At 40.7% G+C, this 26056-nt stretch overlaps 1 protein-coding gene and 1 long non-coding RNA gene across 2 annotated transcripts; both read left to right on the top strand.

Moving 5' to 3' along the window:
- The first annotated feature begins 5256 nt into the window (after window positions 1–5256).
- On the top strand, window positions 5257–5868 carry LOC126381069 (uncharacterized). The gene has a single exon (XM_050030611.1). It carries the CDS (start codon window positions 5257–5259, stop codon window positions 5866–5868), a length of 612 nt encoding a protein of 203 aa, XP_049886568.1.
- Window positions 5869–12754: 6886 nt separating this feature from the next.
- LOC126381058 (uncharacterized) lies at window positions 12755–14947 on the top strand. Its single transcript, XR_007568660.1, has 2 exons — window positions 12755–14261; window positions 14912–14947. It is a non-coding gene; the product is annotated as an uncharacterized LOC126381058 (long non-coding RNA).
- The last annotated feature ends 11109 nt before the right edge of the window (window positions 14948–26056 follow it).

The raw sequence follows: 26056 nt of genomic DNA, 5'->3' as shown, positions 1-26056 counted from the left end.
TGTTGGTTACCCTCTTTCGCTTGGGGCACCCTCCGTAAACACCCGCCCCTGAAAGCCCATCTCGCTTAGAGCCGTCGGTAAACCACACCCGATCCGCACTGGGAAAGGGCGAGGGTACAGTTCTAGACCACTCCTCTCTCTCTGGTATTACCACCTTGAAGTAACTCACAAAGTTATGAATCCCGACCATGACGTCTGAGGGCATCGCCATAACCGGGTCAGTCATAAGGTCCTCTTTGAGCTTTCTCATGACAGTTGATCCCCATGTCGTCTTACCCCTTTCCTTAGCCCGGAGCATAGCGAGTCTAGCTTCCCCGATTATGTACAGATGGAGTGGAGGCAGGTTTAGTGCCGCCTCCATTGCCAAGGTTGGTGTGGATGTTTAGAGTTAATAAATTGATTGATCAATAGTCCAAATATCCAACTCTTTATCTCTAATCGATGGTCCAGTAAATAAAACAAGTAAATACGTCTGAACTGTATTTCAGTATAGCAAGAACTATTATTACATACATTTTATTAGGACATATAATTATCGCTATATGGGTGATGGGCTATTGCAAGCGCGGTTACGTCACCGCATGCATTAGCTGTATACATACACATGTGTACCTACAGTAGCCCCCCTCTTAAAAGAGAAAAAAATAATAATAATAATACAAAATTTTGATTAAATCCGATCTTACGTGTTACTAACGATTTTGAATAGCAGAATCTAGATAATTTATTTATTTATTTATTTCTTTTGAAATTTAATTATTTTTAAACATTACTAATGTGCAATGCAATTGTGGCGTATGACAAGGCTGAATGATGTTGTAGCCAGTGCCAAATAAATTCGACTCACGCTTGGCCATATGTCACACCGCTCGCCCCCGCACCTCACCTCTCTCTCTTGGGTGAAAGGCTTGCTAGGCGACAGGTGCACTTTTAACTCGCTCTGAGATTTTTATATAATTTATTGTGATTGTGTGTTTATTCTGTCCTATCCATGTATGTTGATGAACAATAGAAGATACCCATCATAGTTCGGACTTTTATTTATAAAAGGAGGCCCATCTCCTCCTCATTGGTGACCACCGACAGAAGAAAATTTCGACCGAGGACGGCCATTTTGCGCGCCTCGTCCAGCACGCGTAAAAATCCGCAAAAATAACAGCAATCGACCACGAGAGCAGAAGCACATTATCGCCGTGGTGCGTGGTTATCGGTTGGCACGCGGCCCGCCAGCAGCATTTTGACGTGCCCGCCCACCAGCTCAACCTCGCCGAAGCGGCCGGCTTACACCAACCGCCGAACACGCCATAGCGGCCGGCTCGCAAGTACTAGCCGCCACACGTTCACGCCGGAGACGTCGGAAGCGGCAGCAACGAGAGCGACGACGAGACACCGACGCGAACGGCGATCATTCCCTCGCCGCGGCCATCGTGTCACGTAGGGCTCCGTCGCATTCGAACCAACGCCGTGTGAATGTGAATGTAGGTAGTGTGTAGCAGCGAAACATAGTTTTGTGACGTGCGAAACATAAACTTTTACGTCGTGCACTCGCCGATCCACCGCTGCAGCGCTTTGTGTTGGCGTCGTCTAGCGGGAACTGTCACCGTCGCAGCGCCACAGTGCTTCGGGTCGACGCGACGCTATCTAGCGCCCTTCATCGCCGCAGAGCTGCAAGTTGGCGCCGTCTAGCGCCGTACAGCGCGTTCTTCAGCGCTGCAGCGCTATAAACCGTCGCTGTCAAACGTATTGTGACAAACGTTATTGAACTTTATTTTAGTTCTGTAAGGTATATTTTTATTTTTTATTTTTACACTACACTTTTTACATCCACTTTACTGTTTATATCTAATTTTATTTATATTTTAATGGTAATGGAACCTAAAGAGCAATGGGCAGAGGCGACAGGAGAGGAGAGATCGGTCAACCGGGTCTCTGTAAAAGTGCCCCCATTTAACCCAGACAGACCTGCGTTGTGGTTCGCAAGTCTCGAGGCACAGTTCCACATCAGTGGAATAACAGTGGAGACTACAAAATACTTTCACGCTGTCGGCCAACTAGACACCAAGTACTCGGCTGAAGTTGAGGACCTGATAATTAATCCTCCCACTTCTGAGCCATACTCCAAATTAAAACATGCACTCGTGTCACGATTTTCAGTTTCCTACGAAGAGAAGGTTCGGAGACTGCTGGAGAAGGAGCAGCTCGGTGACCGCAAGCCTTCGTCATTCCTGCGGCACCTGACGTCACTTGCGGGCCCGGCCTTCCCAGAACAGCTGCTCAGAACGATCTGGGCTAACCGGCTCCCTCGGCAAGTACAGATCGTTCTCGCGACCCAGAGGCAGGAGCCTCTGACCCAGCTGTGCGACCTCGCGGACCAACTAATGGAATCGCGCAACCCGCTGCCTTCGAGGTGCGCGCCCCTACGCCTGAGCCAGCAAGCAACCTTCAAGCCCTGCAGAGCAAGGTGGAAGAGCTCACTCGCGCTGTCGCCGCTCTCACAGCCGGTAAGACCTTACCATTTAATAACCGCAGCCGCAGTCGCAGCCGTAGCCGCTCACGCCCGCGCAATCCGCAGTTATGCTGGTACCATAACCGGTTCGCAGCTAGGGCAGCTAAGTGCGAAAAGCCCTGTAACTGGACTGGCGCACCGCCCAGTCAGGAAAACGCGAGCGGCAGACAGTAATGACGGCTACTGACTGCAGCGCCTCAAGCCGCCGTCTCTTCGTCACCGAGCAGTATACTAACAGGAGATTCCTGATTGATACTGGGTTGGATCTCTGTTGCATACCTCGTCAGTATGTACAAAGTCAAGGATGGGAGTTGAAGCCGCAGCCCTACCATTTAATAGCTGCAAATGGTACGGTAATACCTACTTACGGGCTACTCAAGTTGAACCTTAACTTAGGGCTCAGACGGGAATTCATATGGAATTTTGTAGTAGCAGACGTAGCAGTTGGGATAATCGGGTCAGATTTCCTAGCTCACTTTCATCTCCTGCCAGATTGCGCTCAAGGCAAGCTACGAGATGCGAAAACAGGCTTATCTGCTTCCGCGCAGCTCTCAGCAGTGGACCAACATAGCGTAAAGGTAGTGAGTATACCAGACTCTCCATACGCTTCCCTTCTAGCGCAGATCCCCAGCATCACGCGGCCCCCCGGAGCCCCTCAGGTTCCCAAGCACGACACTGTTCATTTTATTAACACCTCTGATGGTCCGCCGGTTACAGCCCGTCCACGTCGGCTAGCACCGCACAAACTTGTTGCAGCACAGAAGGAGTTCGCCGAGATGGTCCGCGCCGGCACTGCCAGACCTTCCAGCAGTTCATGGGCATCCCCTCTCCAGCTGGTACCTAAGAAGGACAACACGCACCGCCCCTGCGGTGATTATCGTCGTCTCAACGCGCATACCGTTCCGGATTGCTATCCTGTGCGCCACATAGGTGACTATTCCCAAAATCTGGCAGGGTCATCCATCTTCACGACCATCGACCTAGTGAAGGCATACCAGCAGATCCCTGTCCATCCGCCTGATATCTGCAAAACCGCAATTATCACACCGTTCGGTCTGTACGAATTCCCTTATATGACCTTCGGTCTGCGTAACGCGGGTCAGACCTTCCAGCGCTTCGTAGACGAGGTGGTACGAGGTCTGGATTTCTGTTTCGCCTACATCGACGATATACTCGTGCACTCTAAAGACGAGGCTGAGCATAAGAATCATCTTAATATTCTGTTTCAGCGGCTGCACGAGTACGGGGTTATGATCAACCCGGCCAAATGCGTCTTCGGTGCCGAGGAGGTGACCTTCCTCGGTTACCGAGTTAGCGCCGCAGGTACACGACCCCCAGACGAGCGTATCCGAGCTCTCATAGAGTACCCGCCTCCGAAGACCATCCAAGGAATGCGTAGATTCCTGGGCATGGTCAATTTTTATCGTAGATTCCTACCCAATGCCGCACAGTACCAGGCGCCACTGATCAACGCGGTTACGGCCGCCAACACCAAAGGCCTAAAACCGTTTGTATGGACACCGGAACTTGAGCAGTCCTTCGAGGCTTGCAAGAAGAGCTTAGCCTCGGCAACCCTGCTGGCTCATCCGGATTGCACCGCTTCAATGGCACTCTTCACGGATGCGTCAAGTTCCCACGTCGGGGCCTGCCTGCAGCAGAGAAAGAGCGAGTCTGAAGACTGGCAACCGCTCGCCTACTTCAGTAGAAAGCTCAACCCTAAGCAAGTACAATGGCCGGCGTACTACAGAGAACTTCTCGCCGTGTACGAGAGCGTACAGCATTTCCGCCACATTATGGAAGCACTTCATGTCACTATATAAACTGATCATAAACCGTTAATCTATGCATTTTCACAGCGGAGAGAAAAGCTGCCCCCGGTCCAGTTGAACCAGTTGTCGTTTATTTCCCAATTTACGACCGACATCGTCCATATTCACGGGAGAGACAACGTCGTCGCGGACACCATGTCGCGCGTCGAGGCAATTCGCTGTGACAACTTCGCCCCACTCGCCGAGGACCAGGCGACGGACGAAGAGCTTCGAAATATGCTCAACAGCTCATCCCTGAAGCTAGAGAAAGTGCCAATACCGGGCACGGACGTCGAAGTCTACTGCGACGTATCTACAGGAAAGCCCCGGCCTTTCCTAACACCATCCTTCAGGAGAGCATATTTTGACAAGATACACAACTTAAGTCACCCTGGCGCGCGGACAACCGTTCGCATGGTGGCTGACCGTGTTGTTTGGCCTAATATGCGCAAGGACTGCAACAACTGGGCTCGAGCATGCATCACCTGTCAGCGGTCCAAGATATCTAGGCACACGTCCACACCACTCGGCACCTTCAACAGCCCGACAAAACGTTTTTACCATGTACATATTGACATCATTGGCCCTCTTCCTTCCAGCAATGGCTACCAGTACTGTCTCACAGCAGTGGACAGATTCACCTGCTGGCCAGAAGCCTGGCCGATGGTCAACATGACGGCAGAGGAGTGTGCAGAGACCTTCTTCCGAGGCTGGGTCTCACGTTTCGGTGTTCCCACTCTCGTAACGACCGACCAAGGTCGGCAGTTTGAGTCCTCTCTGTTTCAGACCCTTATGCAGATCCTCGGCTCCAAGCGTCTTCGCACGACGAGCTAGCATCCGTGTGCGAATGGCCTCGTCGAACGCATGCACCGACACCTTAAGACCGCTCTAATGTGTCATGAGGACACCTGGCACAAAACGCTACCTGTCGTCCTGCTAGGTATGCGTGCTGCCCTCAAGGAAGATCTGCAGTGTTCAGCAGCGGAGCTCGTGTACGGAGAACCCCTACGGTTGCCAGGTGAGCTAATTTCCCCTGCTGAACCCAATCAGGACCGCTTCGAGGACCTGCAGAGCTTCGCAACTCAACTGCGTCGGAACATGGCTCGTCTGCGACCCATAGCTGCCTCGCGACACGGCCAGCAATCCATCTTTGTACCGAAGGACCTCAGCACCGCGTCTCACATTTTTTTAAGGGATGACACAGTCAGGCCTTCTCTTAGACCGCCTTACACAGGACCGTACAAGGTCGTGTCTAGGAGGGATAAAACTATCACCATCACCATAGGTGATAAGAATGTACAGGTAAGCGTTGACCGCGTCAAACCGGCGTACATACTAGATATCCCCACCTCACCAGCCACCCGGGTACCCATCGCGCACTCACCTGCGACTTCCGAGCCCGTTCCTGCTGCTCCGGTGATGCCTGCTGCACCAACTGCGCCCCCAGTCTCGCCTGCCCCTACTGTTCGACCTACGCCTACTGATAACAGCAAACCGCAGTACACTACGCGGTCCGGTCGTAACGTAAGATTTAAGGACCGTCTGGATTTGTAACTGTCCTACTGTCGTCCTCCCATATGCTCACACATTGCATTTACCTTTTCAGTTATACATACCTTTGTTTTGTTGTACTTATAATACATTTTTACATTTACCTATACTTACTAAACAATTCATTCTTTTATTGATGTTTGTTTTATATTAGGTGTCCATGTACCTAACAATGCATGTGTTTCTTTTTATTATCACAAACTAGTTGTTATTGTTTTTTTTATTTTTTAATATTGCCCGCAGTATGTAACAACATTAATGTTACTTGTCATACTTGTACAAAGTACCTTTATGTTTATCTTAATACTTAGTTATAAGTTATGCTTATTAATAAGTTACAAATTAGTTAAGATTGTTAGCAGTTTGTATAAGAGTTTAATTTGTTTCTTTGGATACTTCCAAAGCATTATTCAAATGTTTTATTCAATTGTGTTGTATAGTGGTTACTTTTCAGCATTTTTTTTTTTTTTGAAATGTTGCATTATATACCTAAATGTTTCTTTTTATTACAAGAATGTATAATTGTTTCCTTTGGGGTTGCATTGTAAGATAATAATATCATTGTGTCTTTCGGGTTGGGCTATTTTTCTGCCTTGGGGGGTGGTGTGGCGTATGACAAGGCTGAATGATGTTGTAGCCAGTGCCAAATAAATTCGACTCACGCTTGGCCATATGTCACACCGCTCGCCCCCGCACCTCACCTCTCTCTCTTGGGTGAAAGGCTTGCTAGGCGACAGGTGCACTTTTAACTTGCTCTGAGATTTTTATATAATTTATTGTGATTGTGTGTTTATTCTGTCCTATCCGTGTATGTTGATGAACAATAGAAGATACCCATCATAGTTCGGACTTTTATTTATAAAAGGAGGCCTATCTCCTCCTCACAATAAAATGAAATTCATTATCGTTATTATATTTTTAGATTAATACACATTTGCTTAAATCTCAATACAAAGAAAAAAAAACATTACGTTCCTACCATACCTACTAACTAACATTAATTTCCGCAACATTTTCGCCCATTTACACTTTTCACACAATTCTTCCTTTACACCATCACATCACTAATATCCGTCGTTACTACTGGGAGTAGTCGGCGGCTGCACCGTGTGTACTTTTACCACAGGTGGAGACCAGCCCGCTATGGCTGCTTCCTTGTGGAACCAGCTCCGCACCCGCTTTCTGAGTTGGTCTCTCAGACAGCATAGCGCAGACAACACGACGACGATGGAAAGAACGATGACCGCAATTTCAATCAAACTGACTCTGTTTCCCATGACTTTGTTGGATACTGACTGAGTCAAAGCAACATTATTTTGCTCCTGTTTGCTTTGATTGTAACCCATCTTGATTACTGTCATGTACGTACAGTTCAAATATCAAGATAAAATTAATTCGTTTTATAGTGGCTCTGCGGGGGGTTTGGATGGATTGCGTCCCAACCACCTCAAGGAATTAACGTCTGTGTCGGCTGGGGAAAATGGGTGCCGTCTTCTGGGATGCTTGGTGAAACTCACAAATTTTTTGCTTAGTGGGCAAGTGAATGCCCAAGTATGCCCTTATCTGTACGGCGCCTTCTTATGCGCGTTGGCCAAAAAAGACGGCGGTATAAGGCCTATAGCTGTCGGCAGCGTTTTTCGTCGTTTGGCTGCCAAATTAGCGTGTCGCGCCATAAAAAATAACATGGCCGGTTATTTCCAGCCACACCAGTTGGGTTTTAGGACGCGTCTGGGTTGTGAGGCGGCCATCCACGCAACGCGGTCGTTCGTAATGGAACCATCGAACTCGGACAGCATTGTACTGAAGCTTGATATTTGCAACGCGTTTAATACTTTGGAAAGAGACGTTCTATTGAGTGAGGTTAAAGAAAAAGTTCCTTCTCTCTATCCTTTCCTTCATCAGGTTTATAAATCTCCGTCGAAGCTTTTCTATGGTGACAACCTCATCCTTTCTCAAGTGGGAGCTCAGCAGGGGGATCCGCTCGGGCCGTTAGTCTTCAGTCTGGCCATACACAAAATCATAGTCGAACTCAAATCGACCCTGAATGTATGGTATTTGGATGATGGCACAATAGGAGGGAAACCAGAAGACGTTCTTCAGGATCTTGAGACCCTTATTCCTCGTCTCAAAGAACTAGGTCTAGTGGTTAATCCCTCCAAATGCGAATTTTTCCCCTGCAGTACAGAGGCTCGTTCACACTTCACTTGTTTCTGTTCGATTCTGCCAGGCCTTAAGGAACTTTCGGTTTCTGATTTCACCCTTTTGGGGTCTCCAATTTTTCTTGATGGAGTTCCTGGGGCCCTTTCTTCTCGCACTCGCCTTCTCTGTGTCACTCAGGAACGTCTTAAAGACCTTTCCGCGCACGTGGCAATTGTTCTGTTGCGGATGTGCTTTGCTGTTCCGAAGATTACGTACCTGCTACGGACTACGGGTGATGTTGTAACGCCTGCCGCGTTTTACTACTGAGTGTAATTGCTCTTGTTTTTCTGTTAGGAACTATCAAAAAGTTATCATTGAAAACACTTAAAAACTACTGCTTAAAACTAAAATATTATTACATAAATAAACTTATACTAATTAATTTAACAAAACATAGCTATTTACAAAATAATTCCGTTAATATTGTACGACTTTAATAATTATCACATTGCGTAGGTAGCCGTACCTACATTCCACAGCCGAGCCGCTACTCTTCCGATCGGATGTTCGACACAATCCTTCTGCCTTTGTAGCGAGAACACCTCGATTACTCGTATATTTTTTTAAATAGGTACTTTTTTTTACTAATTTTGTCTACGATATAATAATTTATAGTATTGTGTTATCCCCATTAATTGGGTAAGTGTAGCAATTACTATTTTTATTAGTTTAAATATCAACGTAGACTTGTACATGCTTTCTTTGTTCATTGCATGACTGTCATTTTTCATAATCATCGGGTAAATGTATTTTCACGCTTTAGTGCTTATTTTATATCATAATTAGCAATCTTTTATGTTCAAAACAACATTTAAATTGTCAATTTTTCTAAATTAATTCTACTTAACCAACGTAAAGTTATCTTTGTACCTAAGTACTTTCCTTGTTTAAATAATTCTTAAATGGAACAATAATAATGTACAAAATACGTTTAATATCGTTACTATTAAAATTATTCAGCTTAAAATATTCAATTTTACTATTTTGTTAGATAGTTTTTTAAAAACAACTACCTACCATAAATTTATCTTGTTCTTTGTTCTTTTTCTAAATTTATTTTGCTAAATTCACTTTTATTGTGTGTAATTTGCTGACAGCCACATCTTAGATTGCTAAGCTTGCTTGCTATCCACTTCCCATCTTCAATCAAGCTAAGGAATCGGCATGTGGCAGTCAGACTGGGAATTCGGACAATTCTTGAAATGACTAATTCCGGGTTCCAGGGTTCACCCTTCGAGTTCAGCAACCGCAGGACCCACTACCGGTCCTGTACTTACCTGCACCGTTTCACCCTTCGAGTTCAGCAACCGCAGGACCCACTACCGGTCCTGTACTTACCTGCACCGTTTCACCCTTCGAGTTCAGCAACCGCAGGACCCACTACCGGTCCTGTACTTACCTGCACCGTTTCACCTTTCGGGTTCTACAACCCGCTGGATCCACTACCGGTCCTATACTTACCCCACCGCTTCTGCTGCCCTGCTGCGCGCGCCGGTGTACCCCGTGTCGTCGTGGGAAGAGTTACAGGGAAGTGGTAGTTTTCCTACTGCACCAAGGGTGCTCAGCCAGTATCAAATTACCTGCGACCCAGAGATCCGATCTATGTACTTGCTAGGGATTTAATGAAATAAACTTGGTTTAATTTCTATATACCGTTTTATTTTCCCTAGTAAGTACAACCTATTTGATTCGCGTGATAAGAACGCGACAATGGCGCCCAACTAAGGAAATACTGAGCTGAGTATCCTTTTTGCTGGTTTTAGCATTTTTGGTCATCTTTGGTGTTGGTCTGATTATTTTGTCTAGCTCTAAGTGAATTGTAATTGCAACTTTTGTGTGCTGTGGTTGCTTTGTGGGAATACCTAACTAATTCTCTTTCAAGGTGATTGCATACATTTAAAAACTCAAAATCGAACCTACCACATCGCACAGAAGGAAATCTTTGATTTTGCACTGCCAACCTCTGTCTATCCCTGTGTTTTAATTGTTGTGTACTTTTGATAGTAGCATTTGTTTTCTTGTTATTTTCCTTCTGCCGTTTGTTGTGTTTTAGTTATTAAGACTTCAGGTACTTGCAACACTTACTCAAAAAAATAACTATTCAACTAAACTAATTACAATTTAAACATAAAGTAATAGAGATGTCTCGTCCAATTAAATATTTATCACTTCCTAATCCTTTCCGCTGTATCTTCCTATTACTTTTCAAAACCAAGTTCATACACTGCAAATCTATGTCGTTCCAAGCATTCAAAACACGCTTATTCTTGGAATGGACTTCTGGACTGTGTTCGGAATCTTCCCCAAACATCTACATTCTGTCATTCTATCTAAAGAATTGGACTTGACTTCAGCAAATGTGGCCACTAACCAGGCACACATCTGCCCCTATGATAGTCTCACAGGCGCCCAGAGGGTTACTGCTGATAACATCATCTCTCAGTTTCAGAACATATCTTACGAGGAACGAGGACTAGGTCGTACTTCTTTAATTTGTCATACTATTGATACTGGGGATGCTGCCCCCATTCGTCAAAGATATTACCGTATGTCACCTGAGAAGCAAAAGCTCTTAACAGAGCAACTTGATGAAATGCTGAGGGAGGATGTTGTCGAGCCTTGTGAGAGCCCTTGGTCGTCTCCCGTTTTACTGACTCCTAAAAAGAATGGAGAGCTGCGTTTCTGTCTCGACAGTAGGAAATTAAACGCTGTCACCAAGAAAGACGCTTACAGACTTCCCTACATCTCCGAAATTTTGGACAACCTGCGTGATGCGAAGTATCTTACTAGTTTAGATTTGTCCAAGAGCTTTTGGCAAATTTTAATAAAGGAGGAAGATAGGTGCAAGACGGCATTCTACATACCATCCAGGGGAACCTTTCAATTTAAATCTATGCCATTCGGCCTAACAAATGCACCAGCTACCCAACAACGTTTGGTGGACGTACTCTTCTATGGCCCTGAATTTGAATATATGGTCTTCGTTTTTGTAGATGACATCATTATTGTCTCACCCACCTTTGAGAAGCATATCTCTCTTCTGCTAAGAGTTCTCGAGAAACTTAAGTCAGCTAATCTGACGATAAATTTTAAGAAAAGCCAATTTTTCAGGAGCCAACTTAAGTACTTGGGCTACGTAGTGGACTCTAACGGCCTTCATCCTGACCCAGAAAAGGTCGAAGCCATTGTGAACCATCCAACACCTACTAATCGCAAGGAAGTTCGGCGATTTATAGGTGCTTCTTCTTGGTACAGGAGGTTCATCCCTGATTTCAGCACTCTCGCAGCCCCTCTTAATAAATTGACTTCGCAGGGAAAGAATGTCCCGCCCTTTGTTTGGTCTTCGGAGGCCAATACAGCTTTCTCAAAACTAAAGGGAAGTTTAGTATCCGCCCCTATACTTACCTGCCCTGACTACTCCAAGCCATTCGAGGTCCATACTGACGCAAGCGACTTCGGCATTGGTGCTGTCTTGACTCAGAGACAAGATGGTGAGGAGAAAGTCATAGCTTATATGAGCAAATCCTTATCTAATCAGGAGCGCAACTATAGCGCGACTGAAAGAGAAGCGCTCGCTGTCTTGATAGCCATAGAACATTGGCGATGCTATCTGGAAAACGGAATGAAGTTTACTGTTTTCACAGACCATTCCGCCCTAAAATGGTTTTTAAATCTAAATAACCCTACCGGTAGACTAGCTCGCTGGGGCGTACGTTTATCGGCCTATAATTTTGAAATAAAGCATCGACGTGGCAAGGACAATGTCGTTCCAGATTTTCTTTCCCATGCTGTACCCATTTCGGCGGTAACAACGGATCCTTCCAGCTCCAACGACCTTGTTCCTGCCACATCGGACAGTTGGTACTTAAATATCTTCAACGGTTGCATAAATACACCATCTTCTTATCTAAATTACAGAGTAACTGATAACAAGCTGTTTCGATTTGTCAAGAGTTTAAACCCGTTGACTAGAGAATTCGAGTGGAAGGAGGTTATTCCTCTGGAACAGCGTAAGGACATCATTACAAAAAATCATAGCGAACCCACATCTGGACATTTCGGTATCTTCAAGACTAACAAACGTCTCTCGTTAAACTATTTCTGGCCAAATATGCACCGCGACGTCACCAACTTCGTTAACATGTGCGATACATGCAATTCTCACAAACATGCAAATCACGCAACCCTTGGTGTCATGGGTCGACCCAAAGAGTGTTCCAGACCTTTTCAGATGATCAGCATGGATCTCGTTGGACCCCTGCCCCCAACAAGACGTCAAAACTCTTACTTGTTTGTGGTAACGTGCTGCTTCTCTAAATATACACTCATTTTCCCCATACGTCGTGCTACTGCTGATATTATAACACGGATTCTCGAGGAGCAGGTCTTTCTGGTTCACGGAGTTCCAAGTACTGTCCTTATGGATAATGGTAAACAGTTTGTTAGCAATACTTTGAAACAACTGTTTACTAATTACAAGATACCAAATGTACAGTACTGCCCTAAGTATACTGCTCAAGTTAATTCTGTCGAGCGATACAATAAAACGATTATGGTTGCCGTATCAAGCTTTATTGAAAACGACCATCGATATTGGGACCTAAATATTGCAAAAATACAATTTGCCCTAAATAGTTCTGTGAATGAAGTTAGCAGATTCACACCAGCATTTCTGATATACGGGCGAGAACTCGTCACTTGCGGGTCTCATTACTTGGACACAGTCGTTGCGGAAGATTTGATTTTCAGCCCCAGAGACGAGTATGCCGAAAACATAGGTGCGCTTCGTAAAATATTTGAAAAAGTGCAAGCCTCTCTAATAAAAGCACACTCAAGAAATAGTGGCTACTATAATTTACGTCGTAAAAACGTAGAATTCAATGTGGGAGACACCGTATGGAAACGCACCTATTACCAGAGCGACAAGGACAATAGATTTTCCAAAAAACTAGCACCTAAATTCATAAAATGCAAAGTTGTTGCTAAAAGATCTCCGTTGGTCTATGATTTAGAGGACGAACGAGGAGTAAGTTTGGGTACATGGCATGTCAAGGATATTAAACTTACAAACTATTCTAAATAATTATATCTAAACTTTTACCTAACTAAAATAAAACTTTCTATATTTACAAAACTTCCTTGCTGGGATGGAAGTGAGAGAAAAACATAGAATCCCCCAGCTGCTTACTAATTCTCGAGCAGACTGTAAGAGTCAGTCAAGAGATTGATGTGTAATACCATCAAACGCCTTAGGCCTGCCAAAAACTTAAATCTTGAGCATGGCATGCGTCTTCTAATATCTTCTAATATTCTCTAAAAATACCTTACATACTACCTTAAAAAAAAAAAAAAACTAAAACTACACTTACTAAAACTATACTAAAAAATCCAAAACTAGCCTAAAACAATGTCTTACTTACTAAAACTACCTACCGTCTTAAATATATTTACTTATATATAGTATTTCTAATTTTTTTTTTACAAAAAAAAAATATTGAATCTCCAGGCCCTACCCCTAGGACATTCTATTTATTTTATCTTCGGCCCTACCCCGAAGATAAGAAAATTATACTATAAAAAGAAAAAAAAAAAACGGTTACCTTAAATCTCCTATTGATTACGTGTGAGTACTAAGCTGCGGTTAAAAGTCTAGTACTCTTTTTGGAAAGGACGCAGTCACTTAAAACGAAATAAGATAACTGTTTGTGTGTGAAAGGGATGAAAGAAAGTAGGGGGGTGAATGGAAGGGTTGAAATGAATGTGTACCACGTAATTTTTAGAATGGTCAATAGTAAGAAGGACAGACTAGCTTACATTTTAGTCAGCGGATTTTCTTAGCGAAAATCCTACCCAAAAAAGGGGGGTATGTAACGCCTGCCGCGTTTTACTACTGAGTGTAATTGCTCTTGTTTTTCTGTTAGGAACTATCAAAAAGTTATCATTGAAAACACTTAAAAACTACTGCTTAAAACTAAAATATTATTACATAAATAAACTTATACTAATTAATTTAACAAAACATAGCTATTTACAAAATAATTCCGTTAATATTGTACGACTTTAATAATTATCACATTGCGTAGGTAGCCGTACCTACATTCCACAGCCGAGCCGCTACTCTTCCGATCGGATGTTCGACACAATCCTTCTGCCTTTGTAGCGAGAACACCTCGATTACTCGTATATTTTTTAAATAGGTACTTTTTTTACTAATTTTGTCTACGATTTAATAATTTATAGTGTTGTGTTATCCCCATTAATTGGGTAAGTGTAGCAATTACTATTTTTATTAGTTTAAATATCAACGTAGACTAGTACATGCTTTCTTTGTTCATTGCATGACTGTCATTTTTCATAATCATCGTGTAAATGTATTTTCACGCTTTAGTGCTTATTTTATATCATAATTAGCAATCTTTTATGTTCAAAACAACATTTAAATTGTCAATTTTTCTAAATTAATTCTACTTAACCAACTTAAAGTTATCTTTGTACCTAAGAACTTTCCTTGTTTAAATAATTCTTAAATGGAACAATATTAATGTACAAAATACGTTTAATATCGTTGCTATTAAAATTATTCAGCTTAAAATATTCAATTTTACTATTTTTTTAGATAGTTTTTTAAAACAACTACCTACCATAAATTTATCTTGTTCTTTGTTCTTTTTCTAAATTTATTTTGCTAAATTCACTTTTATTGTGTGTAATTTGCTGACAGCCACATCTTAGATTGCTAAGCTTGCTTGCTATCCACTTCCCATCTTCAATCAAGCTAAGGAATCGGCATGTGGCAGTCAGACTGGGAATTCGGACAATTCTTGAAATGACTAATTCCGGGTTCCAGGGTTCACCCTTCGAGTTCAGCAACCGCTGGACCCACTACCGGTCCTGTACTTACCTGCACCGTTTCACCTTTCGGGTTCTACAACCCGCTGGATCCATGTCAAGGATATTAAACTTACAAACTATTCTAAATAATTATATCTAAACGTTTACCTAACTAAAATAAAACTTTCTATATTTACAAAACTTCCTTGCTGGGATGGAAGTGAGAGAAAAACATAGAATCCCCCAGCTGCTTACTAATTCTCGAGCAGACTGTAAGAGTCAGTCAAGAGATTGATGTGTAATACCATCTAACGCCTTAGGCCTGCCAAGAACTTAAATCTTGAGCATGGCATGCGTCTTCTAATATCTTCTAATATTCTCTAAAAATACCTTAAATACTACTTTATAAAAAAAAAACAATAACTACACTTACTAAAACTACCAAAACTTATACAAAAAAATCCAAAACTAGCCTAAAACAATGTCTTACTTACTAAAACTACCTACCGTCTTAAATATATTTACTTATATATAGTATTTCTAATTTTTCTTTTTTACAAAAAAAAATATTGAATCTCCAGGCCCTACCCCTAGGACATTCTAATTATTTTATCTTCGGCCCTACCCCGAAGATAAGAAAATTATACTATAAAAAAAAAAAAAAACGGTTACCTTAAATCTCCTATTGATTACGTGTGAGTACTAAGCTGCGGTTAAAAGTCTAGTACTCTTTTTGGAAAGGACGCAGTCACTTAAAACGAAATAAGATAACTGTTTGTGTGTGAAAGGGATGAAAGAAAGTAGGGGGGTGAATGGAAGGGTTGAAATGAATGTGTACCACGTAATTTTTAGAATGGTCAATAGTAAGAAGGACAGACTAGCTTACATTTTAGTCAGCGGATTTTCTTAGCGAAAATCCTACCCAAAAAAGGGGGGTATGTAACGCCTGCCGCGTTTTACTACTGAGTGTAATTGCTCTTGTTTTTCTGTTAGGAACTATCAAAAAGTTATCATTGAAAACACTTAAAAACTACTGCTTAAAACTAAAATATTATTACATAAATAAACTTATACTAATTAATTTAACAAAACATAGCTATTTACAAAATAATTCCGTTAATATTGTACGACTTTAATAATTATCACATTGCGTAGGTAGCCGTACCTACATTCCACAGCCGAGCCGCTACTCTTCCGATCGGATGTTCGACACAATCCTTCTGCCTTTGTAGCGAGAACACCTCGATTACTCGTATATTTTTTAAATAGGTACTTTTTTTTACTAATTTTGTCTACGATATAATAATTTATAGTATTGTGTTATCCCCATTAATTGGGTAAGTGTAGCAATTACTATTTTTATTAGTTTAAATATCAACGTAGACTAGTACATGCTTTCTTTGTTCATTGCATGACTGTCATTTTTCATAATCATCGGGTAAATGTATTTTCACGCTTTAGTGCTTATTTTATATCATAATTAGCAATCTTTTATGTTCAAAACAACATTTAAATTGTCAATTTTTCTAAATTAATTCTACTTAACCAACGTAAAGTTATCTTTGTACCTAAGTACTTTCCTTGTTTAAATAATTCTTAAATGGAACAATAATAATGTACAAAATACGTTTAATATCGTTACTATTAAAATTATTCAGCTTAAAATATTCAATTTTACTATTTTGTTAGATAGTTTTTTAAAAACAACTACCTACCATAAATTTATCTTGTTCTTTGTTCTTTTTCTAAATTTATTTTGCTAAATTCACTTTTATTGTGTGTAATTTGCTGACAGCCACATCTTAGATTGCTAAGCTTGCTTGCTATCCACTTCCCATCTTCAATCAAGCTAAGGAATCGGCATGTGGCAGTCAGACTGGGAATTCGGACAATTCTTGAAATGACTAATTCCGGGTTCCAGGGTTCACCCTTCGAGTTCAGCAACCGCAGGACCCACTACCGGTCCTGTACTTACCTGCACCGTTTCACCCTTCGAGTTCAGCAACCGCAGGACCCACTACCGGTCCTGTACTTACCTGCACCGTTTCACCCTTCGAGTTCAGCAACCGCAGGACCCACTACCGGTCCTGTACTTACCTGCACCGTTTCACCTTTCGGGTTCTACAACCCGCTGGATCCACTACCGGTCCTATACTTACCCCACCGCTTCTGCTGCCCTGCTGCGCGCGCCGGTGTACCCCGTGTCGTCGTGGGAAGAGTTACAGGGAAGTGGTAGTTTTCCTACTGCACCAAGGGTGCTCAGCCAGTATCAAATTACCTGCGACCCAGAGATCCGATCTATGTACTTGCTAGGGATTTAATGAAATAAACTTGGTTTAATTTCTATATACCGTTTTATTTTCCCTAGTAAGTACAACCTATTTGATTCGCGTGATAAGAACGTGACAATGTGGCTTCATTTGATGAGGCCCTAAAATTGACGGTTGAGTCTGTTTTAAACGTCTCCTTTGATGAAAATCAATGGGTGCAGGCGACTCCCCCGATCCGGTATGGGGGGTTAGGGGTGCGATTATCTCGTGATGTGGGCTTGCCGGCTTTCTTGGCGTCGGCGCATGGGGTTGCAGACCTTGTCGCTACTATCCTCCAATCTAATGGCGGCGGGGAAAGTTTGCCTTATGTGTCCGATGCCTTGTCAGCATGGGGGGCCCTCAACGCGGGAGAGTCAATCCCTGTTGAGTCTGATTTTCAGCGTGCGTGGGATGATGTCGGGGCGAAGCGGATCCAGGGTCAACTTATGTCTCGTGCCGATGGGGCATCTTTGGCCAGACTCCGAGCGATTACCCAACCTGAATCTGGGGCATGGTTGCACGTGTCAGAAATATTTAAGGGAAATATAGTGAATAACAAAGAAAATAAACGTTAAATCAAGTATATAATGGGAATGTAGAAAAGAAACAAGTAATTTCTAATCATAAATAATTATATTCGTCATTTAGAACATTTAACGTCCACACATTTTACGTTATGGCCATTATTTTAATAATATAAGCATTTAAAACATAAAAGTAATATTAGCAAAGTACATAAAAAGACACTTAACTCACGTGAGGTCTGACTCGAACCACTGTTACACCAAAAGTGACGTTTTCTAACCGCGTAAAACTATTATTGAAACTAGAAAGATGACGTGATAATCGACCAATCACAAAATTGCATTTGTTCGAAACATTAAGTGAATATTTCTACTAAAGAACACAAAAACATGTAAAACGAATTAATGTTTAGACTTTCAATTCTATAGTACATAATATTTATAATTATTTTGCTTTATGAAATAGAGAATAAACAGGAAAAGCTTATAAAAGTATTTAAACTACAACTTACGTCATTTTTGTATTCGTTCAGTAATCTTAAGTTAATACAATGAATTATCGTTTCAAAATTAGGTACACTATACATTGCTAACTTAAAAATAACATCAATTTTATAATATTATTATCACATACATGTCACGGCCAGACTGACAATACTTCGCTCCCGAAGTATCTATATAAACATAACTAATAAAAAAGAAATAGACATAAAATAAAATAGCTATCTACTAAGTAACACCTGTCACATTAGGAGGACAAAATCTACTCTCCACTCCTTTCACATTAGGAGGACAAAATCTATTCTCCACTCCTTTCACATCAGGAGGACAAAATCTAATCTCCACTCCTTTCACATTAGGAGGACAAAGTCAACTCTCCACTCCTTTAACATTAGGAGGATAAAACCAACTCTAAATAATACATACAATAGCAATTTCAAGCTGATATTAAGATCAAGAAAAAAAAACACATATCTCTCTAACAATAAATCATAATATTAGTCAGAAACTATTACATACATACATACATAAATTCACGCCTATTTCCCACCGGGGTAAGCAGAGACTATAGAATTCCATCAGAAACTATTATTTCATATATTATTTTTATATTTTTTTTTATTTATTATTTTGTTATTTACTTTTATTTCGTTTTCAGAAACTATTTTTTTTTTATTAGTCACACACAAAAGTTCTTAAAACATAAATTAATATTTCTATTATACTTAGAACTCCTTGTTTGTTATATATCCATACTAATATTATAAATGCGAAAGTAACTCTGTCTGTCTGTCTGTCTGTCTGTCTGTCTGTCTGTCTGTCTGTCTGTCTGTTACTCTTTCACGCCTAAACGGCTCAACGGATTTTGATGAAATTTGGTATGGTGATAGATGATAACCTAGAAATGGTCATAGGCTATAAATAATCACGCCATCGTTCTTAGGGGGTAGGCAGTTGGCAGATAACTAAATTGATTTAGTGATTTGTAGTCGTTTTTGTTGGGACTTTTGCTCTTTCACGTCTAAACGGCTGAACGGATTTTAATGAAATTTAGTAAGGTAATAGTTGGTTATCTAAAAACGGTTGTACGATCAAATTGATCACGTCATCGTACTTAGGGGGTAGGAAGTAGGCAGAAAACTGAATTGAGTTAGTGATTTTTTTATGGTTTTTGCTGGGAGTTTTGTCTATCATGCCTAAACGGCTCAACGGATTTTGATGAAATTTAGTTAGCTGATAGATAGTAATCTAGAAAAGGATATGGCCTATTAATATTTATGCTATCGTACTTAAGGCGTAGGCAGTAGACAGAAAACTAGGTTAGTGATTTTTAATTGTTTGTTTTAAAAGTTTGCCTCATTCACGCCTTAACGTCTGAACGGAATTTTATAAGACTTGGTTAATTTAAAGATAGGATCTTAGGCACGGACACAGGCTACTTTTTATGGCGGGAAAATACCTCATTCCCGCGGAAATCTAGATTTCGTGATCGTGTCAAGAAGCGCATGACGCCATAGCTACTGGAATGATTTCGATGTTTTTTTTTAAACTGAGTGACCTCAAGTTAGTATTTGATCACTTTTCTAACTTAGAGGGTAGGTAGGCGCCATAATTTAGGGAATTTATGATAAAATTTTGATGCAACTGTCTTTATTAAACAGTTATATCTCATTCCTACAGGAACCTACACATAGCTATAGCTAGCTATCTATTAACATTAAAACTCTTTCTAGAATCACATTACGCCAATTAATTGATCTGATTTGTATAAGTTTTTTTATTCAACTAACTATTACATTACATACAGATAAAATCTAATTACTTACACCACATAATTAATATAGTACTACATGACTAGCTACGCTTTAAACTTGAGGAGGTAATTCGATAGACATTTATACGAACTTTAAGCCCAGTAATCAATCATAGTAATAAGGTAATACTCATTTTAGACAAAGAAACGGATAGGTAATCAGTTCGTCAACGAAATTATAACACCTACACTTAGTTTGTTTACTATTTAACGAGGGAAAATAATCCTTACTAATATTATAAATGCGAAAGTAACTCTGTCTGTCTGTCTGTCTGTTACGCTTTCCCGCTAAAACCTCTCAACCGATTTTGATTAAATTTGGCACAGACAATCTTTAGACCCTGAGAAAGAAAATAGGATACCTTTTATTGCGAAAAGAAGGGACGAAGAGATTGAAATAGGGGTTGAAAGTTTGTATGGGATATTTTAATTTTAAAATATAAATCCATGAAACTTTATATTTAAGCACTTGATAAAAAATAATTAAACATTTGTTCTAGCGTTGCTGAAATTTCGACCAGTGAGGGAGTGAAATGAGGGTTGAAAGTTTGTATGGGAGTTCGTCATTTTTGGGGATAAAACCACGAAACTTTATATTTAGGAACTTGATAAGAAATAAAAAAACAATTTGTTAAAGCGTTTTTGAAAATTCGATCTTTGAGGGGATGAAATAGGTGTTGAAATTTTTTATGAGGTTCGTCATTTTTCAAGATAAAAATATTAAATTTTGTGTTTAGGCACTAAATAACAAACAAAAAATCGTTTGTTCAAGCATTTTGAAATTTTTACCAGTATGGGGGTGAAATACGGGTTGAATGTTTGTATGGGTATTCGTCATTTTTGAAGATAAAACCATGAAACTTGGTACGTAGGTCTCTTAGGATGTGCAGAGTTTTTCAACAAACGGATTTTCCGAAATTCGAACGGAACGGAACGGATTCGGAACGGGAACTACGAAGCCAAACTTTTTGTATACAAAATATTAACCACTGAACCTAGGAACATGATATTTAGTAGTTTTGGGTGTATCAAGTTAAAAAAATTTGGCTTTTGTAGATAAAGTTCCTTTTAACGAATACTCTGCATCGCCGCCACTGCCGTCGGTCGTCGTTCGTCGTCGCGCACATTCGCCGAAGTGTGGCGGCAGTCAACGGCGCTGTCTTGTGGTGGGGGAGCGCACGTGGTGTATACGTGGCCTGCTCGCGAGTGTCGAGTCCAAACAATTTCTACATTTTAACAAATAATAACAAAATAGCAAACGTTGTGTACAAAAAAGTTTTAAATTAGGTCATTTTAAAATATTTTTGTACACAACGTGACGCTGACCCCTGTAAGTGTCTTGGACATAAGGGACCGATAAATATTCCTAGGTAATTTCTGCCACTCAATGGAATACATAGGTACTTTATAACGACTGTAAACAGATATTTTTTATTTTTTTTAAATATACCTACTTACTCTCTTTTAATCACATGCTATACCGTTCCTTTTATATAATCCTTAATATTCAAATTAAAAGTACGCAGACGAAGTCGCGGGTACCAGCTAGTTATTATATTATATTAGCTACATATCACCTCATTAATTCGTAAATCACTTATTATTTATTTACATTATAACTTAAAGGTAATTCATAACATAACATAACAAATACTTTATTGCACAAACAGGAAAAAACAAAATACAAAACAAAAGAGAAATAGAATTAGTACAATAGGCGGCCTTATTGATAAGTAGCAATCTCTTCCAGGCAACCTTTAAGTATAAGAGATATTGAATATTAGGTAATATAGCGGGATAGTGCAGCATGGGAATACTTGTGCATATAAAAATAAATACACTTTTGACTACATAAACTACATAATAATAATACACATAATTATAATTGTTATAATAAATAAATATCACTACTTAAACTACTACATATACTATGGAAGAAAAGGAGTAGATAGATTATGAAGATGAAGAGGAAATAGAGGTAAGGAAATGCGCCTTGACTTGCCGTTTAAAGGACTCCAATGACGAAGCTCTCCTAATGCTTTCAGGCAGAGAATTCCACAAACGGACAGCTTGCACCGTGAAAGACTTGGAGTAGAAAGTTGAGGAATGGGAAGGAATATTTAGAGACAGATTGTTGGATGAACGGAGGTTGCGGGTGAGAGTGGAAGAATGAAAGACGAAGCGATCTTTAAGATAGCAAGGAGATTTAGGGTTAAAAAGGACGGAATATAGAAGGAACAGGATATGGCAGTCTCTCCGACGATAAATCGGTAACCACCCAAGCCTCGCACGGTAGTCGGAAACATGATCAAACTTCCGCAGGCCAAAAATAAATCTTATACATAGGTTTTGTAATCGTTCAAGTTTTGCAACTAGTTCCACAGAGAGATCCGGGTAACAAACGTCCGCGTAATCTAAAATAGGCAGGACGAGACACTGTGCTAGAGTGATCTTGGTTTTGGTCGGCAAGAGGTTTTTTAGACGCTTTAGCGACCCGTACGCGGCAAACACCTTCCTGCTAACTTCTGTCACCTGAGGTTTCCAGGAGAAACACTCGTCAAAGATAATGCCCAGATTCTTAACAGTATGGCTATACGGAACATGTACACCGTCAAACGTTATAGGGGGCAAAGTATTAAAGTCAATTCTAGACACGAACCAGCGACTTCCAATTATAATGGTCTGAGTCTTGGTAGGATTGACCTTTAGGCCATAAGAGTGGCTCCAGTCTGCGATGCACTTTAGATTTTTGTTGGTCACCTGTATTGCATCAGAGAGATCACACAAAGGAGCCTGAGTGTAGATTTGAAGATCGTCTGCATACAAATGATAGGGAGAAGATAGTGGAAGAGTAATTGAATTTATGAAAATAGCAAACAGGAGTGGAGACAACACGCCACCCTGCGGTACACCAGCAGAAGTGTCGCACCACGTAGAGAAGGTGTCTTCAATACGTATGCGCTTCCGGCGCCCATACAGGTAACTACGAAACCAGTCAACAACTGTTGGAGATACGTTAAGTGAAGTCAACATTGCCAACAAGATATCATAATCAACAGTATTGAACGCATTGCTAAAATCTAGCAGCGTCAACACAGTCAACTTCTGATTTTCCATTCCCAGTCGGATGTCATCGGATATATTAACCAAAGCAGTAGCAGTACTATGACCTGGACGGAAACCGGATTGAAAAGGATTTAAAAGGTTGTTCATGGAGAGAAAATGAGTAAGTTGGTGATGAACAAGCCTTTCCAGGACCTTGGATAGGAAAGGTAAGATGGAGATTGGGCGATAGTCGGAGAGGGTATCAGGATGGGACTTTTTTGGTAGGGGCATAATTAGTGCTTCCTTCCATGCGGTTGGAAACACACCAGAGGAGACGGAGTTATTTAAGATTTGGGTAATGACGGGAGATATGACGTCGATGAGAGGGACAATCATAGTACGACTAATGCAGTCACTACCAGTGGCATTCGATGAGATGGCAAGTATATTCTTTTTAACATCACAAGCAGAAAATTGACTTATGTGAAATGGTGGAAAATTTGGTGTTGGCAGGGAGGAAAGATGGTTAAGAGTACTATTTTTAATGCCACTATCTATACTGGCAGAGGAAGAGAAATGCGTATTTAGGGAATCAAGATCAATATTATTAGGTGAGGAGCTACTACGTGACTTGCCAACTCCAAGTTTATTGAGAAACGACCAGACTTTGGTAGGATCTCCATTTTCAACCGATTTATGAATATGGCGTCGTTGTATATCCCGTATCTTTGTATTGCAGCGATTCCTTACCTCACGATACTTTTCGCGATTTTTATCGCATGGGTCACTCCTATATTTAGCCTTTGCCCGCGTTTTCCTATCCATAAACCTGCGCATGTCATCGTTAAGCCATGGTGTAATAGTTGATGTAATAGTTTTAAAATTACTTTAATCACTATCAGTCCACTCGCCAGGCCACTGCCTTAATTTATCCTTAGCTACTATAATATTTCTTAAATTGCCAGTGCCTCTTAATGAAAACCTATCACAAGGAAGTATAGAAACAATGTTATAGGGACCTTTGTACCGCACACTTAGTTTATCGTGACGCCTGTGATCCTGACTAACATAAACTACATCACCTACCGCATAAGACTTGTTATCACGGCGTACACTGTCAAAACGGTTCTTAAATTTGCCAGATTCTATTGCAAGACGTCTACAAGCTATTTGTCGATCTGCTCGTGTATCTATTATAGGTTCGGCGGCATTAACTTCGTTCAGTCGGGCTTGGATACTAGGAATATTAGCGTCGACACCTATCAGTAAACGAATGGGGGTAAAACCAGTCGATTTTTGTGTTGTCGTGTTTATAGATTGTTGAACTTTCCATAACGCGCTTGGCCAATCTGACATACCATTACACGTAGTATTCAACATATCTATTACAGTTGTCACGTAACGCTCGACTTGACCGTTACCTCTCGGTGTCCCCGTTGCGACCATATGGTGTTCTATTTGTAAATCACTAAATAGGGTCTGTATTTGCCTGGAGCTAAAATTAGTTCCTCTGTCCGTGATTACTCTGGATGGGGTACCAAATATCGTTATAGTATCTCTTATTAGTGGAACCAATTCTTGTGCACTTAAACCCTTAAGAGGCTTAAGTAGGCAGAATTCGGTAAATCCATCAACCAACAGCAGTATACATTTGTATCCCACAGAACCAAGCTGACATTGTACTGTTCGCGGATGACACTTCTCTTATATTTAAAATCGATAGAAAGTTAGAGGAACTTGACGAAGCAAACAGCGCTGTGTCGCAGGTTCTGAGCTGGTTTACAGTAAATAACCTAGTTCTAAATGCTAAGAAAACGAAGTGTATTAAATTTGCTCTACCAAACGTAAAGAAAGTAAATAATAACATTAAAATTAACGACGAGAATTTAGATTTTGTTGAACACACCGTTTTCTTAGGAATTACTGTAGATTCAAAACTTCAATGGGGCCCACATATTGTATCACTAGCGGGCAAGCTAAGTTCAGCAGCATATGCCGTCAGAAGAATCCGACAACTCACAGATGTACCCACTGCTAGACTTGTCTACTTCAGCTACTTCCACAGCGTAATGTCTTACGGTATTTTATTGTGGGGTCGAGCCGCTGATGTAGAAACTATTTTCATCATTCAAAAAAGGGCAGTTCGCGCTATTTATAATCTGCGTTGTCGGGACTCTTTAAGGGAGCTGTTTAAAGAAATAAATATACTGACGGTCGCAAGTCAATATATTTATGAAAACATTATGTATGTGCGTAAGAATGTATCTCTCCTTCCGAGAAACTGTGAAAGGCATACTTACAATACAAGGAATAAAAATAAAATTGTTGTTCAAAATTCTAGATTAAGTAAATTAAATTCATCTTTTTTGGGGTTATGTATACGTTTTTACAATAAAATACCAGATAATATTTTAAATTTGTCAGAGAATAAATTTAAAACTCACGTGAAGCTTACTTTATGTAAAAAAGTTTATTATAAGATTAATGATTACCTAAATGATAAACATGTCTGGTATTAAATGTGTTCCTCTAGTTATTAAATAACTTGTAATGTACCCTCATTGATTTAAAAGATGTGTTGCTGTTGCAGTTTCTTGTCATTTCTTCTCCTCAGCCATAACACCTTGCGAAATGACGTAAATTCAAAATGTTACATTGACCTTCAACAAGTTTATCCATGATAATTACGTTGAATAAATGATTCTGATTCTGATTCTGATTCTGTTGTTTGTGTAAAAGGACCGGTACAGTCTAGGTGAATTGTATGGAAAGGTATGGGTGTTTTCTGAATAGGGTGTAAAAATCCTTGCTTTGGTCCCGAGTGACCTTTACGTTGGATATATCGTGGCCATATCATAGAATTGATCATTTCATGAAATGATCGACCATTTCATGAAATGGTCGTATTTCATGAAATAGAACAACATTCGTTGGCCACATCATGATGTGGTTTGGCCAGATCAATGAAC

The sequence above is a fragment of the Pectinophora gossypiella genome, unplaced genomic scaffold (assembly GCF_024362695.1).
Source record: "Pectinophora gossypiella unplaced genomic scaffold, ilPecGoss1.1 Pgos_34, whole genome shotgun sequence".
Classification (NCBI taxonomy): Eukaryota; Metazoa; Arthropoda; class Insecta; order Lepidoptera; family Gelechiidae; genus Pectinophora; species Pectinophora gossypiella.
This window is presented reverse-complemented; position numbering and strand designations above follow the sequence as displayed.

What these genes read in the sequence shown, in the direction of transcription:
- LOC126381069 (XM_050030611.1), top strand. Translation starts at nt 5,257, where the DNA reads ATGCGTGCTGCCCTCAAGGAAGATCTGCAGTGTTCAGCAGCGGAGCTC.